Source organism: Oncorhynchus nerka, linkage group LG15, assembly GCF_034236695.1.
Source record: "Oncorhynchus nerka isolate Pitt River linkage group LG15, Oner_Uvic_2.0, whole genome shotgun sequence".
Lineage (NCBI taxonomy): Eukaryota > Metazoa > Chordata > Actinopteri > Salmoniformes > Salmonidae > Oncorhynchus > Oncorhynchus nerka.
Genome location: NC_088410.1, coordinates 56,025,526 through 56,049,502, shown reverse-complemented (window position 1 = coordinate 56,049,502; position 23,977 = coordinate 56,025,526). Strand labels below are relative to the sequence as shown.

Genomic DNA, 23,977 nt, shown 5'->3' with positions numbered 1-23,977 from the left:
CCACTGGCTTCCAGTTGAAGCTCGCATCCATTACAAGACCATGGTGCTTGCCTACGGAGCTGTGAGGGGAACGGCACCTCAGTACCTCCAGGCTCTGATCAGGCCCTACACCCAAACAAGGGCACTGCGTTCATCCACCTCTGGCCTGCTCGCCTCCCTACCACTGAGGAAGTACAGTTCCCGCTCAGCCCAGTCAAAACTGTTCGCTGCTCTGGGCCCCCAATGGTGGAACAAACTCCCTCACGACGCCAGGACAGCGGAGTCAATCACCACCTTCCGGAGACACCTGAAACCCCACCTCTTTAAGGAATACCTAGGATAGGATAAAGTAATCCTTCTCACCCCCCCCCCCCTTAAAAGATTTAGATGCACTATTGTAAAGTGGCTGCTCCACTGGATGTCATAAGGTGAATGCACCAATTTGTAAGTCGCTCTGGATAAGAGCGTCTGCTAAATGACTTAAATGTAAATGTAAATGAGGGGGCGGTATCATACACATATCGTTATGTATATCCTAAATTAGCAACTAGTTCTATTTCTGAGAAATATTGAAATTTCATCAATTGAAAAAATACGAACTCCTCTCCTCGCCCTGAAAAGCATGACCCTCTCCCATTTTCCTCCAGGTAGTCATTCTGTAAATTTCGATCTGTCCCTTAGTGTGATGAACATGATCAAATATATTTGCAATGGGAAGTAACAGCTAATATTCCTTTTGGAAAATAAATGATTGTGTTTTTGTATTGTTATGATTTCACGAGGCCTAACATTATTTGATGCCGTGTGTGACTGCTGTCGCCTGTCTATCAGCCTTGTCTATGTGTTTGACCAAAATTGTCTCACCTTCAGCGCCATGGAGTGCTGAAGGTGTTGTTGTTGTCTGTCTTTCTGATAGTGTGATGGTGGTTTTAGGCTACCATAGGTTGTGTTGGTCCCGCTGAAGGCCTAGGTCCTACAGTCACTGCACAAATGTTTTCTAAATATATTACATGGTGAAATGGTAATAGCACAGCATTTGGTAGTATCAGGTAAGTATCAGGTTAACCCTTGATCTACAAGTTCCTCGCCCCATGGAAATCCCCATCAACATTAGTCTGTTTAAGCTAGATATCAGTTTTTTAGCATGGGCTGCATCTCAATCCACCACATCAGCCGACAATGCCCTTCAGCATCTGCTGTGAAAGTTGGCTTGAGCTAGAGCTGTTTGTCAGACCATGAGAAATCCCCCAAACCAGTCTTCTCACAAAAACGTCTGTAGCGTTCGAATGGATTGTCCTGCACACTAACCTGTCTGTGGAAAGCTGAAACTCCAACGAACACAATGGTGTTCTCCAGAAGGTTCTCTCATCTGAAGATCCCCGGTACAATATTTAAAAAATGAATGTAAGTGCAATATTCATGGAGACAGTTTAGTTCCTAAAATAAGGGGATAAATATATATATATTTGTAAATATATATAAAAAAATATTGTGGCATACAGCAGGTCAGCCACCAGGGGGAGACTCGAGGCCTGGTGGCAGACGGAGTCTACATCACGAGGTGATGGCTCCCTCTGCTGGACATGCCAAGTCTTGACGGGCTCTCCTGCCAGGACTAATTGGGGCTGATTGTGGTTGGTGGGTAATCAAGGGCTGATTGCTCACCAGCTGTACGAGTCCCATAAAGCTGCCAGAAGGGCAGCACACAAGGAGAGGGACTGGGGGAAGAAAGGTGACTTCCGTATAGTTGGAGACGGTGCCCGAGCTAAAAGGAGGGAGTAAAGTTTTTGTGACTGACAGGATACAGCAAGACCCGGAGCCCAGAAGACGGTATCCCGGAGAGGGTCTCATGGGGGAGACATATCCTTTTCTTTTGATTTATTGAAACCAAGCTAATCAGGCTAATCCTACTCTGTCCGTGTCTGATCTGTATAAACGTCTTGACCAAGACCCCTGGTCTGCCACAAGTGGTGGCGAATGCGTGCATTCTGATAACGTGGTCAGATCAGGGTTGACGTTTACACAACATCAGCATGGAGGAGCTGATAGCTCAGTCCGTCTGGGCCCAAAAAGCACAACAGGCGGTTCAGGAACGAACGCTGGAGGAACAGCGATTACAAAACATCCACCTCCTTGAGGAAATCAGGAAGCTGCAAGGAGGAGTGTCTCCTGAATCATATCCCTACCAGTTTTTGATCAAGCAATGGAAGACGATGACATTGAAACATACCTCTGTACGTTTGAACGGACAGTGCTACGGGAAGGATGGCCAAGGCCGCAGTGGGCAAGTCTGCTAGCCCCGTTCCTCTCTGGGAATGCCCAAAAAGCGTATTGGGACCTGAACAGCGAACAGGCGGCTAATTACGGCAGACTCAAACGGGAGACACTTAGCCACTATGGGTACAGCCTGGCCCATCGGTCTCAACTGTTCCAAGACTGGAGGTTCGTACCCGACGCATCCCCCGAACCCAGATGAGAGACCTACTGCGCGTCACCAAGGCATGGCTCCTAACCGACGTATCCATCCTCTCCATCCTCGACAAAGTGGTCCTGGATCGCTTCTACGGGCGCTACCCCACAACATGAAGAGGGCAGCAAGTCTATGAATGCCCCAGACCTTGGAGGGCCTCCTGGAAGCAGTGGAGATGAATCAGAACACTCAGGCCCTGCTGAGTGGGAGCCGGCCCGAGTCCTCGACCCGTTCAAGGGAACGGAGGGACAGCCCCACCGCTGGGTACCACGAACCGACAGTCGGCAAGGCCAAAGGACCGCAAACCCATGGAGAGACGGCTGGGGTAGGGCCGACACCTGCCACCGACGACCCCAGGTAGATGGAGACCAAAGGAGGGGATTTGAGTGTGGCGCCTGGGGGCATATTGCCTGGAATTGCCTGGCTCGAGAGGAGTCGATGCCAACAACAAGCCCCAGAGGTGAGGTGGGTCACGCAGTGAACTATGTCACCTCCTGTTGGGTGCACCATGAATCAACTGCACCCATGGTCCCGGTGATTCATGGTTGACGGACACTACACGGAAGCTCTATGGTTACGTATGGTTACGCTCGTAACCACGAGCCTGCTGAACCAGGAGACCAAATGTGGTAGGGAGACACAAAGTGGTATCCAACCGTATGGACCAACATCATGGCGCCACAAGGGAGCTGCTAGATGATGGTGGGTGCAGTTCCCGGGACCTGTCCTAGTGGGACGGGATTGTCCACTGTTCGCGGCCCTATGGGGCACAAGCTGAAGAAAAAGATACGAGCCGGCCGAAGAAGAGAGGGACGACCCATCACCTGTGTGGCCCGGAGTTGACCAACCTGTATCTACGGGTCCGGAGTCGGAGGGGGCGCCAGAACCCGCCCCCCTCACCGGGGAACCACGGGAGGAGGAGCCCAGCCTCCCCTCCTCGATTTCGAGGGGCCAGTCAAGACACCCGCTGGGGGCCAACTGATGGGACAATTCGGGACGGCCCAGTGGGAGGATCAGAACGTGAAAGCCGCCGCAGCCCAAGTGATAGCGATGGATGGACAGCTACATTGTTGCTGCCCCAACGGTACGTGGGAACCGTTCTTCAGCTGGCCCACACCCACCTGTTGGGGGTGCACCTGGGAATGGAGAAGACCCGGGAACGGATCGCCTCCCAGTTTCACTGGCCAAGGATGAGGAGGGTCGTGGAAGACTACTGTCGCAGCTGCCATGTATGTCAACTCACTGCCCCAAAAGCACACTTCCGAAACCCACTGGTCCCCCTACCGATCATCGGGATACCCTTTGAACGCATGGACATAGTGGGACCCCTGGTAAAAACAGCACGAGGACAGCGGTACATCCTGGTGGTGGTAGATTATGCCACCCGGTATCCCGAGGCCATTCCCCTACGGCCGGTGGTAACCAAGGGAATCACCCGGGAGCTGTTCCACCTCTTTAGCCAGGTGGGCATTCCGAACGAGATCCTGACAGACCAAGATACTGAGCAAGACCCGGAGCCCGAAGACGGTATCCCAGAGAAGGTCTCATGGGGGAGACCTAACCTTTCCTTTTCATTTATTGTTTAAATACACACCCTTGAAACCGAGCTAATCCTAATCAGTCCGTGTCTGATCTGTGTAAACGTCTTGACCAAACCCCCTGGTTTACCACCATTATATATATATATATATATATATATATATATATATATATATATATATATATATAGTTTCCTGCTCTTTTTATATCTCTCAGATTTAGGACAGACCCCCCATGCTTAGACAGGGCTTAGACTCTAGAGGGTTAATACCAGTGCAGTCAAATAAATTGCTAATCTCTATGAAATTGATTGTGTGTAGTTTGAATCCGTTGGGATTCACAAAGTAGTTTAAACAGGGTGCTTTGCTTTACCTGTGCTGAATACTTCCTTATAGGATGTCCTAGGATGGTTTGGCTCAGTCTTCATGACTTGGTCGTGTGCCTCTGTAGTGGTGTGTATTTTGTCTGGCTCCTCCACTGTCATCTTCAAACGTGGAGATGCTTCGGTCGTAGTGCTTTCAATCGGAGGGTTCCAGTCATGTAAATATCTCTCCGTGCCTGGGTATTTTTCTCTAGTGTCCTCTAGTTGAGGGGTTTCTGTTGAAACCCAATCCTGAAGTATTCCATAATTCCTGGCATCCAGCGACCTCTTGGCCAACACATAGGCAGTGCTCTCATCACTACTGGGGGTGATGCCAATCAACTTGTAAAGGAAAGGGACTGGTGTGATCAGCTTGGCCCCAGCAACAGCGAAGTGACTGTGGGGTGAGCCTGCTGCTCCTCCCCCTGCTGGTCGGGCTGTGGAAGTCTCCCTTATCCTCTCAGTCTGGGGGTAGTAAAATGTCTCGTCATGGGAGCCAACGGTCCCCAGGAGAACCAGACTAGGAGGGGAAGACGGGGAAGGTTCATTCGTGGCAGACGGGGTGTCAGCAACTGCCTGGTAGAGTCCCGAATCTGACTCAGTTCCATTGGGTGAAGGTGGATGAAAGTCCCAGTGTATATCACCCTCTCTGCCCCCTCCAAGTGAACGTCCATCGGGGCCAGTGCGCTGCAGCTCCCTGGGGAAGGGGGGTCTTACGGTACCAGAACTCACCAGGAACACCCGGGGCTCAGCGCCCTTGGTACCCAGGGATGGATGAGTCGGCCTGGGAGGCACAATCGAGGTGAGTTGGGAGAGGGTGGGCTGTGGGGGACTGCTCCATACGCTGTGGGACACCAGGGAGACATCAGGGGTTACCGGACCCACTGTCGGACATGTACACCGGCGTTCAGGTTCAGGTTCAGCTAGGGCAGAGGACAGGGACATGGGAATGGTTAGGGTAAATGTCTCTAAGAGAACAGTCTGAAAACAGCTTTGAGTAATCATGGGTGGCAAAATGTTTTCTTCTGAAACTGCAAAGTAAACATATACACAAAATCTCTTAATATTTTCTGGGAGCATTGCTGGCTTTTTAACATGAGGTATTGTTGAGGTGTGTGTTTTCGAGATTTTCTGGTGTTCATTTAGGTATTTTCCTCATAACATGCAAGTTGACAGATCCAAATGAAAGATGATCTTTCCAGCCTATGCTCATAAAATATACCACTACGGGGGACAAATGGCAATAACAATCACTAAAGTATGTGGTAGTTATGGGAGACTGAAACCACCAGTAAAACTATACAAAACGACTACCTATCTCTTAGAATGGATATTAATAGATATTATCATAATTATCCGTTTATTTCTCCTGCTACCTGCGGTGGGGGTGGGGAGGGCAGTGGTGGATTCTTGGTAATCCTCTGCATACTCTTCCTCACAGTTCCAGTCGACGGGCCCGTTGCTCTTGGCCATCAGGGCCATGTACATCTCAATGACCCCCCGGACTTTCGTCAGAGCCTCTCTGGGCGAGGTGCTGTGCATTCTGACAAACTTCAATGGGGTGTCCTGTGACATGGACGGCAGGAGAGAGGAGATGGAACGGGTCACATTCATTCCCTACTAACAATTCAAAACCTCCTGAAACACTTTCAAGTGGTTTTTAATGGCACTTATTGAATAATACATCATGCTTAATGAATGTTTCTAATGATGAAAACTCAGATCTCAGTGAAGGGAGTTGCCAGAGGAGCAGGCTATTGTAGATCATTATATACAGTTTTCTCACAAAATGAAAGTGTCTGTTTTCAAAGCCACTGCATTGGCTATCAGCAATTTTGGCTTAAGTCTTAGAGTATTTAAAAGTTTGAAAGGGTTTTGTAAAGATCTCTAAAAACAAATTACTTTGCAAAAGTAAAACTATTTCAAAATATTTTGTTTGATTGCAGGAAATCAACTAAGAATTTTTTCAATCCATCACTCTGATTGGATCAAGTCATTTGTTTTGTATTGGGGTTAATTTAATATTTGATCATGGATACGACTAGCCATTTAGCTAGCCCAAAATTCACAGTGTGGATGTTGGACAAGGGGTTCTCATAAAATAAAGGAAAAATCAACCCCAAAAATATATTTTGGTAGTTTTTCCTTTGGTGTACTGTTGATACAGTACCAAATGTTTTGCATGTGAGCAGCAAAGATTATCCATTATATTGACAAGATAGTCGGGTGACCACTCTAATGGAAATACATTGACGGCAGGCGGGGGGAGGCGAGATTAGGTGGGACCATTCTATCCAATGAGAGGGCAGATAAGCGTGTAAAAAAACAGGCCCAACAAGTAGTATTACATCAGTGCATTCATTGCAACCTAACCATTACATTTTGTTGTGAACCAAATTCAAAACTCATTGACCTCCATACAAAAATGTCTCAATTCGTGGTTTATTTTTCTTGGACAGATTTTAGGTGGCGTAAACCCTCTCACTTCGCCTGTCAGCAGCCAAATTTTCAAGACATAGGATTGTCAAGTTGCAAAGTGTCACTTGCCACCTCATAATGATGATGCATTTTGCATGATGCACCTTGGCACAATCCAAAACACCTTTGGAAGAAACTGTTCCTGGACTAGAGTAGGAAAGCTCATAAGTAAGTAGCACTCACCTCAATCTCCTCATTAATTTCAGGTATGCAGTTTTGGGAGTAGAGGTCATATATGACCTTTTTCAGGAGTTTGACATAGCGCCCGTTGTCCGATTTCCTGACATACTTGAAGTGTGTGTTCAGAAGCTCCAGGATTTGTGGAAATGCTGCTTTGATGTAACAGACTTCACTCTGTGTTTCAAAGGAAAAAGAAACCTATCGTCACTGCATTTTTTAACACTGGTTTTTATTGAGCCTTGAATCTCCTTTCCAAAAGCAGACCAGGGTTAGGGCTTTTAAATATATATATATTTTTTTAACATTATATAGATGTGGAAATAGGTGACAAAATGGGCTTTTGGATGTCACATCCAGGCCTGTACTTGTAGTCTTGGACCGAGAATATACAGTGTATTTGGAAAGTATTCAGACCCCTTGACTTTATACACATTTTGTTATGTTACAGCCTTATTCTAAAACTGATAAAATCTTTATTTTCCCTCATCAATCTACACACAATACCCTATAATGACAAAGCAAAAACAGATTTTTAGACATTTTTGTAAATGTGTTCCATTTTTTAAAGTGTTCAGACCCTTTACTCTGCACTTTGTTGAAGCATCTTTGGCAGCGATTACAGCCTTGAGTCTTTTTGGGCATGACACTATAAGATTGGTACACCTGTATTTGGGGAGTTCTCCCATTCTTCTCTGCAGATCCTTTCAAGCTCTGTCAGGTTGGATGGGAAGCGTTGCTGCACAGGTATTTTCAGGTCTCTCCAGAGATGTTCGATTGGGTTCAAGTTCGGGCTCTGGCTGGGCTACTCAAGGACATTCAGAGACTTGTTCCAATGCCACACCTGCGTTGTCTTGGCTGTGTAGTTAGGGTCGATGTCCTGTTGGAAAGTGAACCTTCACCCCCAGTCTGAGGTCCTGAGCGCCCTAGAGCAGGTTTTCATCAAGGATCTCTATGTACTTTACTTCATTCATCTTTCCCTTGATCCTGATTAGTCTCCCAGTCCCTGCCACTGAAAAAAAAAATCACCACATCATGAAGCTGCCACCACCATGCTTCACCGTAGGGATGGCACTTGGCAATCAAGCCAAAGAGTTCAATCTTGGTTTCATCAGTCTGGATAATCTTGTTTCTCATGGTCAGAGTCCTTTAGGTGCATTTTGGCAAACTCTAAGCGAGCAGGTGTGCCATTTACTAAGGAGTGGCTTCCGTCTGGCCACTCTACCATTCTACCATAAAGGCCTGATTTAGTGGAGTGCTTCCGATATGGTTGTCCTTCTGGAAGGTTCTCCAATCTCCACAGAGGAACTCTGGATGTCTGACAGAGTGACCATCGGGTTCTTGGTCACATCCCTGACCAATGCCCTTCTCCTCCGATTGCTCAGTTTGGGTGGGTGGCCAAACAATTTATTTAATCCATTTTAGAATGAGGCAGTAACGTAACAAAATGTGGAAAAAGTCAAGGTGTCTGAATACTTTCCAAATGCACTGCAGTTGTCCATTTTCAAATTGGATATCCTGTTTTATCCTTAAGTATGATGATGCGGTGGCCACGCCTATCTTGTTTATATACTTGATAAGGTCCTAAGGCCATTTGTCATATATTGATGCTGCGATTGGCCCAACATCAAGTTTGATGTTGGCAGTGCCACGCCCAGCCACCCACTGAAGTTACAAGTGTCCAGGGGCAAGCCTTCTTATATCCATGGTCTGATTGGCGTGAGACTCACATATGCATCTCCACAGACACGTTTGAGTGAAAATACCCCAGAAAAATCCCCCCAGTCGCTTGAAGGGTTTATCGACTACACATGGATACATACCCTTACCTAGATTGAGTTTGGAAGTCTTCCCAAAAAGGGCTAAACAAAAGGCTCAGAAACACCTGGTTTCAACATACTGTATGTGCCTCTTTTCATCCCTGCAGACAAGAATCTGAAGAAAAGTGTGAAGTTCCCCCCTTGAAATGTCTTGCCACCCTACTCAATGGGTGCTAGGTGTATACACTGCAAGACCTTTGTCACAACTGAAAAACAGGCAAGAGATGAGCATTTTGCAATGTTTAAGAAAATATATTCTAGTGTGAAAGACAAGTCCCTGTTGGCCCCGCTGGTATTAAATCAACTCTGTTTGCCCCCCATCCCTCTCAGTAGTCAATTAACCCATTGCGAGATGCAATCCTACTGACAGTCAAAATGATCTTGACTCGAGAACTTCAGAGACAGCTGATCTTCACATACAGTACCAGTGTTTGGAGACACCTACTCATTCAAGAGTTTTTCTTTATTGTAAAATAATAGACATCAAAACTATGAAATAACACATGGAATCATGTAATAAGCAAAAAAAGTGTTAAACAAATCAAAATATATTTTATATTTGAGATTCTTCAAAGTAGCCACCCTTTTCCTTGATGACAGCTTTGCACACCCTTAGCATTCTCTCAACCAGCTTCACCTGGAATGCTTTTCCAACAGTCTTGAAGGAGTTCCCACTTACACTGAGCGCTTGTTGGCTGCTTTTCCTTCACTCTGCGGTCCATCTCAACCAAACCGTCTCAATTGGGTTGAGGTCAGGTGATCGTGGAAGCCAGGTAATCTGATGTGGCACTGCATCACTCTCCTTCTTGGTCAAATAGCCCTTACACAGCCTGGAGGTGTGTTGTGTCATTGCCCTGTTGAAAAACAAATTATAATCCCTAAGCACAAACCAGATGGGATGATGTATCGCTGCAGAATGCTGTGGTAGCCATGCTGGTTAAGTGTGCCTTGAATTCTAAGTAAATCACAGACAGTGTCTCCAGCAAAGCACCCCTACAACATCACACCTTCTTCTTCGTGCTTCACGGTGGAAACCACACATGTTGATATCATCCGTTCACCTACTCTGCGTCTTGCAAAGACAAGGCGGTTGGAACCAAATATCTCAAATTTGGACTCATCAGACCAAAGGACAATTTCTACCGATCTAATGTCCATTGCTTGTGTTTTTTGGCCCGTGCAAGTCTCTTTTTATTATTGGTGTCCTTTAGTAGTGGTTTCTTTGCCTCAATTTGACCATGAAGGCCTGATTCACGCAGTCTTCTCTGAACAGTTGATGTTGAGATGTGTCTGTTACTTGAACTCTGTGATGCATTTATTTGGGATCAAATGTCTGAGGCTGGTAACTCTAATGAACTTATCCTCTGAATCAGAGGTAACTCTGGGTCTTCCTTTCTTGTGGCGGTCCTCATGAGAGCCAGTTCCATCATAGCGCTTGAAGGTTTTGCGACTGCACTTGAAGGAGTTTTCAAAGTTCTTGAAATGTTCCAGATTGACTGACCTTCATGTCTTAAAGTAATGATGGACTGTCAATTCTCTTTGCTTATTTGAACTGTTATTTTACCAAATAGTGGTGGCATACAGAAGATAGCCCTTTCTTGTCACAACACAACTGATTGGCTAAAACACATTAAAAAGGAAAGAAATTCAACAAATAAATTTTTAACAAGGCACACCTGTTAATTGAAAAGTTGTCATCAAGGCAAAGGGTGGCTACTATGAAGAATCTCACTTTTTTGGTAACTACATGATTCCATATGTGTTTTTTCATAGTTGAGATGTCTTTACTATTATTCTACAATTTTGAAAATAGTAAAAATAAAGAAAAACCCATGAATGAGTAGGTGTGTCCAAACTTTTGACTGGTACTGTATATTGCCCCATAGATGCTGCCCAATTCATACAACCTTAAAAGCTTGAAGAGTTTCATAGACTACATAAGGGTAAATACCCTTACCTAGATTGAATTTGGAAGTCTTCCAACAAGTGGAAAAGAACCCCTCAGAAACACCGGCTTTTGACATATGTGACATTAATGAGGGTCGCCAAACCATACATATGACATTTTGGAAAGATTCAACCTTTTTAACCCTTTCAAAAAGCCCCTATAATACCAATTGAATGCACTTCCTGCTCTTCTGGATCCCCTGCAGTTTGTGTTTCGCACAAAGAGAGGTGTGGACGACATCAAGCTGTTTTTAATGGATACCATCGACAGACATCTGGAGAGCAGGAGGGACTTTGTTTCTGGACTTTTCATCTGCATTTTACACCATGCAGCCTTCCATCCTAGCCAGAAAACTTGACTCACAGTTCAATCTCGACCATGGCCTTATCTAATGGATTATGGATTTTTTAACTGACTGGCCACGTGGACAATTGCACAGGTTCACCACAAGGGTGTGTATTGTCACCCCTTTTTAAAATGTTCTACACCAATGACTGTCAGATGACACATTCCTTCTCTAACTCCTCTCAGGGTCTGAGCAGGACCACAGCCCAGCCCTTCAGGACTTAATTATTGTGTGACTGTTGGAGTGCGCTGTTGGAGTTGAATGTGTCCAAGACGAAGGAAATGGTTGTTGACTTCAGGAAAGGACGCCCCCTGGATGGTGATCATCCATGGTGAGGAGGTGGACATTGTGCACCAGTATAGATATATTGGTACCATCTTTGATAATAACCTGAAGTTTGAACAAAACACAGACGCCATCATCAAAAACGCCCATCAGAGCAATACTTCATCAGAAACTGAACTCATTCAGTGTCCACAAATCTATATTGTAAACCTTTTACAGTTCTTTCACTAAGAGCGTGTTCTGTGTTTCTCTTTAAAATGCTGGTTCACATCCCTCTCTGTCAAGAAAAGGACTGCCTCCAACCCATTGTGAATACCTGCTCTAAGATCACGGTGGTGCCTCTCGGAAGTCTGGACTTCTTCTTTGAGCAGCAGACCAGGAGGAAGATGTATGACATGCTGGGGGACAGCACCCATGTCCTCAACCCGCAGATCCAACTGCTCCCCCTTGGACGCCACCTGCACTGTCTGAAGTGCTCCACCAATAGGCATATGGCCTCATTTGTGCCAGAGGCAATTCACCTGTTTAACAGGACCAACAAGGAAGATCTAGCGACTATTCTAGAGATAGTTTAGCCCTGAAATGGATTAAGGACTGTGGCTACCATAACCTTGTAGTTTCTTAAAATGCACCATTAACTTTTAATTGATGTATTAGTGTACATACTTAGATCGAATTTTGCAGTCTTCCAAAAAGGGTTGAAAAAGGCTCAAACACCTGGTTTCAACATATGTGCCTCGTTTCATCCCTGTAGACAACTATCTGAAAAAAAAGTGGGAAATTCCCCCCTTTGAAATGGCTTGCCACCTCACTCAATTGGTGTTAGGGTTATACACTGCAAGGCCTTTTTGATAACTGAAAAAGAGGCAAGAGTTGAGCATATTCCAATGTTTAAATATATATATATTCTGGTGTGAAAGACAAGACCCTGTTGACCCCCCTGGTGTAAATATCTACTTTCAGTTTGCCCCCATCCCTCTTAGTGGTCGATCATCCCACCGCGAGACGTTGTCCTTCTGACAGTCAATCTTTCCCAATAACTTCAGAGACAACTGATCTTCACATATACTGCCCCTTAGATGCCCCCCAACAATACAACAACAACAAAAAGTTTCACATTTGTGCCGGTTCATGAGGGTCACCGAACCACATACAGTGTATTCAGAAAGTATTCAGACCCCTTCCCCTTTTCCACATATTGTTACGTTACAACCTTAATCTAAAATCTAAAATTAGCGTTCAAAAATTTGGGGCTGCTTAGAAATGTCCTTATTTTTGAAAGAAAAGCACATTTTTTGTCCATTAAAAACAACATCAAATTCATCAGAAATACAGTGAAGACGCTTAGTGGGAATCTCACAAGACAATGACCCAAAACCTCCACGATTTGTAAGGTTTGGAATGAGTTAAACCGCAGAGTGAAGGAAAAGCAGTCAACAAGTGCTCAGCATATGTGGGAACTCCTTCAAGACTGTTGGAAAAGCATTCCTCCGGTTGAGAGAATGCCAAAAGTGTGCAAAGCTGTCAAAGCAAAGTGTGGCTAGATTGATTTGTTTAACACTTTTTGGATTACTACATGATTCCATATGTGTTATTTCATAGTTGAGTTTTGATGTCTTCACAATTATTCTGCAATGTAGAAAATAGTAAAAATTTACAAAAACTCTTGAATGAGTAGGTGTGTCTAAATTTTGGACTGATACTGTATATACACTGCTCAAAAAAATAAAGGGAACACTTAAACAACACAATGTAACTCCAAGTCAATCATACTTCTGTGAAATCAAACTGTCCACTTAGGAAGCAACACTGATTGACAATAAATGTCACATACTGTTGTGCAAATGGAATAGACAACAGGTGGAAATTATAGGCCATTAGCAAGACACCCCCAATAAAGGAGTGGATCTGCAGGTGGTGACCAAAGACAACTTCTCAGTTCCTATGCCTCCTGGCTGATGTTTTGGTCACATTTGAATACTGGCGGTGCTTTCACTCTAGTGGCTCAGGTAGTGCAGCTCATCCAGGATGGCACATAAATGCGAGCTGTGGCAAGAAGGTTTGCTGTGTCTGTCAGCGTGTCCAGAGCATGGAGGCACTACCAGGAGACAGGCCAGTACATCAGGAGATGTGGAGGAGGCCGTAGGAGGGCAACAACCCAGCAGCAGGACCGCTACCTCCGCCTTTGTGCAAGGAGGAGCAGGAGGAGCACTACCAGAGCCCTGCAAAATGACCTCCAGCAGGCCACAAATGTGCATGTGTCTGCTCAAACGGTCAGAAACATACTCCATGAGGGTGGTATGAGGGCCCGATGTCCACAGGTGGGGGTTGTGCTTACAGCCCAACACCGTGCAGGACGTTTGGCATTTGCCAGAGAACACCAAGATTGGCAAATTCGCCACTGGTGCCCTGTGCTCTTCACAGATGAAAGCAGGTTCACACTGAGCACGTGACAGATGTGATAGAGTCTGGTGACACCGTGGAGAACTTTCTGCTGCCTGCAACATCCTCAGGCATGACCGGTCAGTCATGGTGTGGGGTGGCATTTCTTTGGGGGGCCGCACAGCCCTCCATGTGCTCGCCAGAGGTAGCCTGACTGCCATTAGGTACTGAGATGAGATCCTCAGACCCCTTGTGAGACCAAATGCTGGTGCGGTTGGAGTATGTCAGCAGTTCCTGCAAGAGGAAGGCACTAAGGCTATGGACTGGCCCGCACGTTCCCGAGACCTGAATCCAATTGAGCACATCTGGGACATCATGTCTCGCTCCATCCACCAACGCCACGTTGCACCACAGACTGTCCAGGAGTTGGCGGATGCTTTAGTCCAGGTCTGGGAGGAGATCCCTCAGGAGACCAACCGCCACCTCATCAGGAGCATGCCCAGGCATTGTAGGGAGGTCATACAGGCACGTGGAGGCCACACACACACTACTGAGCCTCATTTTCACTTGTTTTAAGGACATTACATCAAAGTTGGATCAGCCTGTAGTGTGGTTTTCCACTTGAATTTTGAGTGTGACTCCAAATCCAGACCTCCATGGGTTGATATATTTGATTTCCATTGATCATTTTTGTGTAATTTTGCTGTCAGCACATTCAACTATGTAAAGAAAAATGTATTTAATAAGAATATTTCATTCATTCAGATCTAGGATGTGTTCCCTTAATTTTTTTGAGCCGTGTATTTTTTTGCAACATTTGCAAAGACATTGGCAACTTTGTAATTGTAGTCAACTTTGTTTTGAAGTATTTGGAGGTTACAGAGAGACAGATAAAGATCTTGATTCAAGGTTTTGCAGAGATCTGTATATAAAGTGTCGCGATAGGGAAACAACGTGTCTAAAGTCTACACAACTGTTCTTCAAGTGGTCTGAGGCAGTTGGTAAATAATGAGCGTTTTCAAGAACAACTTTAGCATTTTACTGCAGTGGGCTAAATCTGGCTCACACAGTGTTTCTTGGTAGTCTTAAACAAATCTAATTTGAAACAAAAGTATGCACCTCATACACATGCTTATGGGTTTAATAAAATATGATATTTATACCATGTCCGATTAAGGGCTCAATCTTCGGCTGGCTTTGAGGTGCCGATAATGTCAAACGGATGTTAGTTCTTCATGTTTTCTTCATGTAAAACGGGTGCACTGACATTTCCAGTCTTAATGCCAGTTTTGGTAAATTATCTGTTTTATATCAGCTCCGATTGGTAGGTTGGAAATATTTGAGGTGTGTCCTAAAAAACATCATCCCGAAGTGCTAATTTTAGGCAGCGAAAATAGGGATGTTTAAGACCAACCAAAAGCGGGAACGCAGTTGGCTATGGCATCGATTTTAACAGCAGAAGCGCAGCCTATCCAGCCATGTTATCCGCATGGAACAAGTGTAGTGTAATGTGCTTTTGAAACATAAAAAAATGACTGTTTTTTCCCATTTTGGGGGGGATTCAAAAACCAAGCATAGCCTCCCCTCCTCTCAAGGAAGGCTCCTTTTTTAACCTTTCCAGTTCAATCGCGAAGTAGTCAAGACTGTCGATAAAGGTTTTGACTCCTGAAACCGCTTGGAAATAAATCTTAATCATCAAAGCTTTATTGAAATATCAAGTTTGAGAGTGGTCAAACAGTGAGCTGATGTTCCCTTTATATCTATGCATTGTATGCTGGCCCACATTATTTTAGCCATGCAGGTCCTGTTTTGGATGTGCGTAAAACGCTCCATAGTCTGGGATGTTTAAATATTATATTCCCACGGGGAGAAATTATGGGGCCTTTAATTGTGAGGTAGCCTATTTAAAACAAGTTATTGTTTGGTTTTGTTTAGAATTTATTAGAATTATTTATTCTCATTCCCATTCTTAGTGCTTATCAGTAATGCATTTAATCTTGATTATTGACAATGCTTGGCATGTTCATGCTCAGCCATAATGCAATACATTAGGCATATTACTTAGAACAATTTAGTCTGAAAATGGGTTCAAGTTCACGTATTTAGCAAAGCTAGGTCTACATTTTGTTAATTTGTTTCTGTAAGGCATTTAACAAACTATAATGGACTAACATTGAAATTTGAGTTTATTCCAAGGCAATGTATACAAGTCCGGAAATACATATCATGAATCAACCACATATTTTGCCATGGAGCACATTCTGATTGGCCAAGCCTCGACACTTCCACGACTTCATCATCAAAACCCAGCCATTCCGCAGCAACGCCAGCAAGTGCTGTGATAGTTGAGATAGTGAAAATAGCTTAAATATTTCTCACACACCCCAGAACCTATATCGCTACCACCTGTGCTTAGATTTACCATTGCATTAGGCTCATTAAAATAGAGCCCATAGAGTTGAAATGTATTACATTTTGAGTTTGCATCCCAATGTTACACTTTATATGCATCACAGAAGACTGAAATACAACGAAACCGTTTGATATAGAAAAAACAGTTTTCTGTGTTAAAAATAAAATAATGAAGTTATGAAAAATATTAACATTCCACCCATGAGGCTACTAGAGGACAATTTGGTGATTTGACTGCAGGCAAGGGATACTAACGATGGCTTTGGGAAATAGCTTGGAGATTTAACAATGCTCCTACAAAGGTTCTAACATGAAACTTAGACTTAAGGTGCTTTGGGGAAACCAGCCCCGGACACTCATGTCTCAACAGATAGTCCTTTCCTCTTAGCCATATCAACTTTGCTTCCTGTAACACTAGACTCAAGGAGTAGTAAAAGTTATCAACAATCAAGCTAGATAATTGGCATATACAGTACATTACTCTTGCTGAATTTCCACATGGCCGAGGATATTGGAAATGTAATCAAAGCCTATTGGATAATAACTTGTTTTTAACTAGGACAGAGGAATTTATAACTGACTTTTTCAGACATAACATTACTGTAGGTACAGCAAATCCCCTTATTGTATGGGACACTTAAATGTATGGGACACTTTTCAATGTGTCTTTAGAGGCCATGTAATTCAGTACTCAGTATAAACAAAAGCAATTTAGTTCAAAAGAGTCCATACTAACAAAGGAAATAGAAGGTCTAACAGAACAGATAAATAGCAATAAAAACTGTACCATAGTGTCTCAGAATAAGTTATAGGAAAAACAAAAATAAATGGAGGAACTTAATTCAAGAAAGATCAAGTGCAATATATATTTTTTAAATAAAGCAAACTGGATGGAATATGGGGAAAAAATCACCAAATAATTTTTTAATCTTCAACATAGAAATGCTACCAAAAATAATTTTCTGAAACTTGTTGCAAATGACGGAATCACCCATGATACACCAAATTATATTTGAAAGATGAAGCAAAGTACTTTAATAAGCATATGTTTTGGTTTCAGTCTCCTCCATCTCCTCTAACCGAAGCTAATTGTATGGATTGTTTTATATTATTTCTGTAAAATGAACAGCTGTACAGAAAGACTCATGTGAAGGCAAAATTACGGAGGAGGAACTTCTTGATGCATTTAAAGCCTTTAAGTCCGAGAAAACTCCAGGGCTGGATGGTATATAAGTTGAGGTATACCAAACTCTTTTTTGATATACTCAGAGTACCGTTATTAGCATGTTTTCACCACTCAAGTTGTTTGCAAATGGTAGATTATCAGACACTCAAAAAGAAGGTCTGATGTCATTATTAGTGAAACAGGATATAAGTGGGAAATATAAAGATCCAGTCCTCTAAAAAAATTGGAGAACCCTAACACTCCAATGTTGTGATGCAAAAATCCTCATAGAATTAAAAAGGTATTGTCGGACATTATTAATTCTAATCAGACAGGTTTTTTACATGGACGATACAGTGGAGATAATATAAGGCAAGTACTGGAAACAATAGAACACTATGAAAAATCTGGGAAACCAGGCCTGCTACTCATAGCTGTCTTTGAAAAGGCTTTTGATAAAGTACGACTGGAGTTTGTATATAAATGTCTGGAACATTTACATTTTTGACAATCTCTTATAAAATGGGTTAAAATCATGTATAGTAACTCTAGGTGTAAAATAGTAAAGTATGGCTACTTCTCAGAAAGTTTTAAACTGTCAAGAGGAGTAAAACAAGGTTGTCATCTATCGGCATGTCTATTTAATATTGTCATCGAAATGTTAGCTATTAAAATAACCGCTGTTACTATGATGTTGGTAATGGCGCCGGAGGGGAAGGCTGCCGTCTTATCGACTTTTAACCAACCATGCAGTTTTGTTAGTTTTTCTGCATTGTTCGTAACTTGTTTTGTACATAAAGTTGCTGCTACCGTCTCTTATGACCAAAAAGAGCTTCTGGACATCAGAACTGTGATTGATCACCTCAAACTGGAAAAAGAGTTCTTCTTCAATGAGTCAGATGGGAGGGATATAATACAGACACCCGACCAGGCCTAGATCCCCGTTATTTGCTGGAGAAGGATACACAGATTTAGCAAAAAGAGATCAGGGTGCCTTGTGAGGATCAGGCGATGAGTGGCTAATCTGCCCATGCCTTCCATCCTGCTAGCTAATGTTCAATCGCTGGAAAATAAATGGGACGAACTGAAAGCACATTTATCCTAACAACGAGACATTACAAACTGTAATATCTTATGTTTCACTGAGTCGTTGCTGAACGACAACATTAACAACATACAGCTGGTGGGTTAAACACTCTATTGGCAGGACAGAACAGCGGTCTCTGGTAAGATACAGGGCGGGCACCTAGGCATTTATGTCTACATACCACCACAGACCGATACTGGCACTAAAACCGCACTCAATGAGCTGTACACCGTTGTAAGAAAACAATAAAAAGCTCATCCAGAGGCGGCGCTCATAGTGGCCAGGGGCTTTAATGCAGGGAAACTTAAATCAGTTTTACCTAAATGCTATCAGCATATTACATGTGGCCTATCAGAAGGAACTCTGACCATACAGTGAGGCAAAAAAAGTATTTAGTCAGCCACCAATTGTGCAAGTTCTCCCACTTAAAAAGATGAGAGAGGCCTGTAATTTTCATCATAGGTACACTTAAACTATGACAGACAAAATGAGAAGAAAAAAAATCCAGAAAATCACATTGTAGGATTTTTTATGAATTTATTTGCTATTTATATAAGTAAATAAGTATTTGGTGACCTACAAACAAGCAAGATTACTGGCTCTCACAGACCTGTAACATCTTCTTTAAGAGACTCCTCTGTCTTCCACTTGATACCTGTATTAATGGCACCTGTTTGAACTTGTTATCAGTATAAAAGACACCTGTCCACAACCGCAAACAGTCACACTCCAAACTCCACTATGGCCAAGACCAAAGAGCTGTCAAAGGACACCAGAAACAAAATTGTAGACCTGCACCAGGCTGGGAAGACTGAATCTGCAATAGGTAAGCAGCTTGGTTTGAAGAAATCAACTGTTGGAGCAATTATTAGGAAATGGAAGACATACAAGACCACTGATAATCTCCCTCAATCTGGGGCTCCACGCAAGATCTCACCCCGTGGGGTCAAAATTATCACAAGAACGGTGAGCAAAAATCCTAGAACCACACGGGTGGGACCTAGTGAATGACCTGCAGAGAGCTGGGACCAAAGAAACAAAGCCTACCATCAGTAACACACTACGCCGCCAAGGACTCAAATCCTGCACTGCCAGACATGTCCCCTTGCCTAAGCCAGTACATGTCCAGGCCCGTCTGAAGTTTGCTAGAGAGCTTTTGGATGATCCAGAAGAAGATTGGGAGAATGTCATATGGTCAGATGAAACCAAAATATAACTTTTTGGTAAAAACTCAATTCGTTGTGTTTGGAGAACAAAGAATGCTGAGTTGCATCCAAAGCACACCATACCTACTGTGAAGCATGGGAGTGGAAACATCATGCTTTGGGGCTGTTTTTCTGCAAAGGGACCAGGACGACTGATCCGTGTAAAGGAAAGAATGAATGGGGCCATGTATCGTGAGATTTTGAGTGAAAACTTCCTTTCATCAGCAAGGGCATTGGAGATGAAACGTGGCTGGGTCTTTCAGCATGACAATGATCCCAAACACATCGCCCGGGAAACGAAGGAGTGGCTTCGTAAGAAGCATTTCAAGGTCCTGGAGTGGCCTAGCCAGTCTCCAGATCTCAACCCCATAGAAAATCTTTGGAGGGAGTTGAAAGTCCGTGTTGCCCAGCAACAGCCCCAAAACATCCCTGCTCTAGAAGAGATCTGCATGGAGGAATGGGCCAAAAAAAGTGGTCAGATGAAGCAGATGCTAAACTACAGGACAGCTTTGCTAGCACAGACTGGAATATGTCCTGCGATTATTCCGATGGAATTGAGAAGTACACCACATCAGCCACTGGCTTAATCAATAAGTTCATTGGGGACTTCATCCCCACAGTGACTGTAGGTACATACACCAACCAGAAGCTAAAGGGTAGAGCAACCACTTTCAGGGAGCAGGACTCTAACCCGGAAGCTGAAAGAAATCTCGCTATGCCCTCCGACGAACCATCAAGCAGGCAAAGCATCAATTCAGGATGAAGATCAAATCGTAGTACACCGGCTCCGACGCTCGTCGGATGTGACAGGGCCTGCAAAGTATTACAGACTACAAAGGTAAGTACAGCTGAGAGCTCCTCAGTGACACGGGCCTACCAGATGAGCTAAATAAGTTGCATGCTTGCATCGAGGCAAGTAGCACTGAAAAATGCATGAGAGCAGCAGCTGTTCCAGATGACTGTGTGATCACGCTCTCCGCAGCCGATGTGAGTAGACATTTAAACAGGTCAACTTTCCCAAGGCCGCAGGGCCAGAAGGATTACCAGGACGTGTACAACAAGCATGCGTTGACCAACTGGCAAGTGTCTTCACTGACATTTTCAACCTCTCCCTGTCTGAGTCTGTAATATCAACATGTTTCAAGCAGACCACCATAGTCCCTGTGCACAAGAACACTAAGGTAACCTGCCTAAATCACTACCGACCCGTAGCACTCACGTATGTAGCCATGAAATGCTTTGAAAGGATAGTCAGGGCTCACATCAACACCCTTATCCCAGAAACCCTAGACCCACTCTAATTTGTATACTGCACCAACAGATCCACAGATTATGCTTCGACTATTATTATGCTTTGACTTCGTCAACCATTTTGAAAAGAAGGTCGACGACATCCGATCCTCGTTTGCTAAGTCAAACGACACCGCTGGTTCTGCTCACACTGCCCTACCCTGTGCTCTGACCTCTTTCTCCCCTCTCTCTCCAGATGAAATCTCGCGTCTTGTGACGGCCGGCCGCCCAACAACCTGCCCGCTTGACCCTATTCCCTCCTCTCTTCTCCAGACCATTTCCGGAGACCTTCTCCCTTACCTCACCTCGCTCATCAACTCATCCCTGACCGCTGGCTACGTCCCTTCTGTCTTCAAGAGAGCGAGAGTTGCACCCCTTCTGAAAAAACCTACACTCGATCCCTCCGATGTCAACAACTACAGACCAGTATCCCTTCTTTCTTTTCTCTCCAAAACTCTTGAACGTGCCGTCCTTGGCCAGCTCTCCCGCTATCTCTCTCAGAATGACCTTCTTGATCCAAATCAGTCAGGTTTCAAGACTAGTCATTCAACTGAGACTGCTCTTCTCTGTATCACGGAGGCACTCCGCACTGCTAAAGCTAACTCTCTCTCCTCTGCTCTCATCCTTCTAGACCTATCGGCTGCCTTCGATACTGTGAACCATCAGATCCTCCTCTCCACCCTCTCCGAGTTGGGCATCTCCGGCGCGGCCCACGCTTGGATTGCGTCCTACCTGACAGGTCGCTCCTACCAGGTGGCGTGGCGAGAATCTGTCTCCTCACCACGCGCTCTCACCACTGGCGTCCCCCAGGGCTCTGTTCTAGGCCCTCTCCTATTCTCGCTATACACCAACTCACTTGGCTCTGTCATAACCTCACATGGTCTCTCCTATCATTGCTATGCAGACGACACACAATTAATCTTCTCCTTTCCCCCTTCTGATGACCAGGTGGCGAATCGCATCTCTGCATGTCTGGCAGACATATCAGTGTGGATGACGGATCACCACCTCAAGCTGAACCTCGGCAAGACGGAGCTGCTCTTCCTCCCGGGAAGGACTGCCCATTCCATGATCTCGCCATCACGGTTGACAACTCCATTGTGTCCTCCTCCCAGAGCGCTAAGAACCTTGGCGTGATCCTGGACAACACCCTGTCGTTCTCAACTAACATCAAGGCGGTGGCCCGTTCTTGTAGGTTCATGCTCTACAACATCCGCAGAGTACGACCCTGCCTCACACAGGAAGCAGCGCAGGTCCTAATCCAGGCACTTGTCATCTCCCGTCTGGATTACTGCAACTCGCTGTTGGCTGGGCTCCCTGCCTGTGCCATTAAACCCCTACAACTCATCCAGAACGCCGCAGCCCGTCTGGTGTTCAACCTTCCCAAGTTCTCTCACGTCACCCCGCTCCTCCGCTCTCTCCACTGGCTTCCAGTTGAAGCTCGCATCCGCTACAAGACCATGGTGCTTGCCTACGGAGCTGTGAGGGGAACGGCACCTCAGTACCTCCAGGCTCTGATCAGGCCCTACACCCAAACAAGGGCACTGCGTTCATCCACCTCTGGCCTGCTCGCCTCCCTACCACTGAGGAAGTACAGTTCCCGCGCAGCCCAGTCAAAACTGTTCGCTGCTCTGGCCCCCCAATGGTGGAACAAACTCCCTCACGACGCCAGGACAGCGGAGTCAATCACCACCTTCCGGAGACACCTGAAACCCCACCTCTTTCAGGAATACCTAGGATAGGATAAAGTAATCCTTCTCACCCCCCTTAAAAGATTTAGATGCACTATTGTAAAGTGGCTGTTCCACTGGATGTCTTAAGGTGAACGCACCAATTTGTAAGTCGCTCTGGATAAGAGCGTCTGCTAAATGACTTAAATGTAAATGTAAATTATGCAGTCTCTATTGCACACCACACCTGTGAAAATGCTCAGCGTTCAACACCATATTGCCTTCAATGCTCATCATTAAGCTAAGGACCCTGGAACTAAACACCTCCCTATGCACCTGGATCCTGGACTTCCTGATGGTCCGCCGCCAGGTGGTAAGGGTAGGTAACAACACATCCGCCACGCTGATCCTCAACACGGGGGCCCCTCAGGGGTGCGTGCTCAGCCCCGTCCTGTACTCCCTTGTTCACTCATGACTGCATGGCCAGGCACAACTCCAACACCATCATTAAGTTTGCTGATGACAGAACAGCAGTAGGCCTGATCACTGAAAACGATGAGACAGGCTATAGGGAGGAGGTCAGAGACCTGACCGTGTGGTGCAAGGACAACAACCTCTCCCTCAACGTGATCAAGACAAAAGAGATGATTGTGGACTACAGGAAGAGGAGGACCGAGCACGCCCCAATTCTCATCGACTGGGCTGTAGTGGAGCAGGTTGAGAGCTTCAAATTCCATGGCATCCACATCACCAACAAACTAACATGGTCCAAGCACACCAAGACAGTCATGTAGAAGGCACGACAAAGCCTATTCCCCCTCTATACCAGGGGGTGTCAGAGGAAGGCCCTAAAAATTGCCAATGACTCCAGCCACCCTAGTCATAGACTGTTCTCTTTGCTACCGCATGGCAAGCGGTACCGGAACGCCACGTCTAGGTCCAAGAGGCTCCTAAATAGCTTCTACCCCCAAGCCGTAAGACTCCTGAACAGCTATTCAAATGGCTACACAGACTATTTTCATTCGGCTCAGGTGACAAATAAATGTTGATTTGAAATCAGATCCAACAATAATATCAAGGGATTAGAAATCCAGGGTTGAAAAGCAATGGTGTCATTGTACGCTGATGATTCATGTTTTCTAATAAATCCACAACTTGGATCCCTCCACAAACTCTGGATCATTGGATTACAACCAAATTATGATAAGTGTACTATTTACGTATTTGATCACAAAAAAGTATGTATTTTACAGTACCATGCAGTTTGCAAATAAAATGGTCTGATTGTGATGTGGATATACTCAGTATACATTTCCCAAACTAAATAAATGATCTCACTCCAAGAAAGGTTAATAGGAAGTTA

The 23,977-nt window shown here is 44.8% G+C and overlaps 1 protein-coding gene across 1 annotated transcript in view; it reads right to left on the bottom strand.

The window, feature by feature from the left end:
* The window catches only part of LOC115142936 (uncharacterized), a 61,506-nt gene that overhangs the window by 19,037 nt on the left and 18,492 nt on the right, over positions 1–23,977 (bottom strand). The window contains exons 5-7 of the mRNA XM_029682813.2: positions 7,011–7,181; positions 5,726–5,915; positions 4,361–5,272 (exon numbers count right to left, since the gene is read on the bottom strand). Of these exons, the coding sequence (XP_029538673.1) occupies positions 4,361–5,272; positions 5,726–5,915; positions 7,011–7,181 (1,273 nt within the window). The remainder of the gene's footprint in view (positions 1–4,360; positions 5,273–5,725; positions 5,916–7,010; positions 7,182–23,977) is intronic.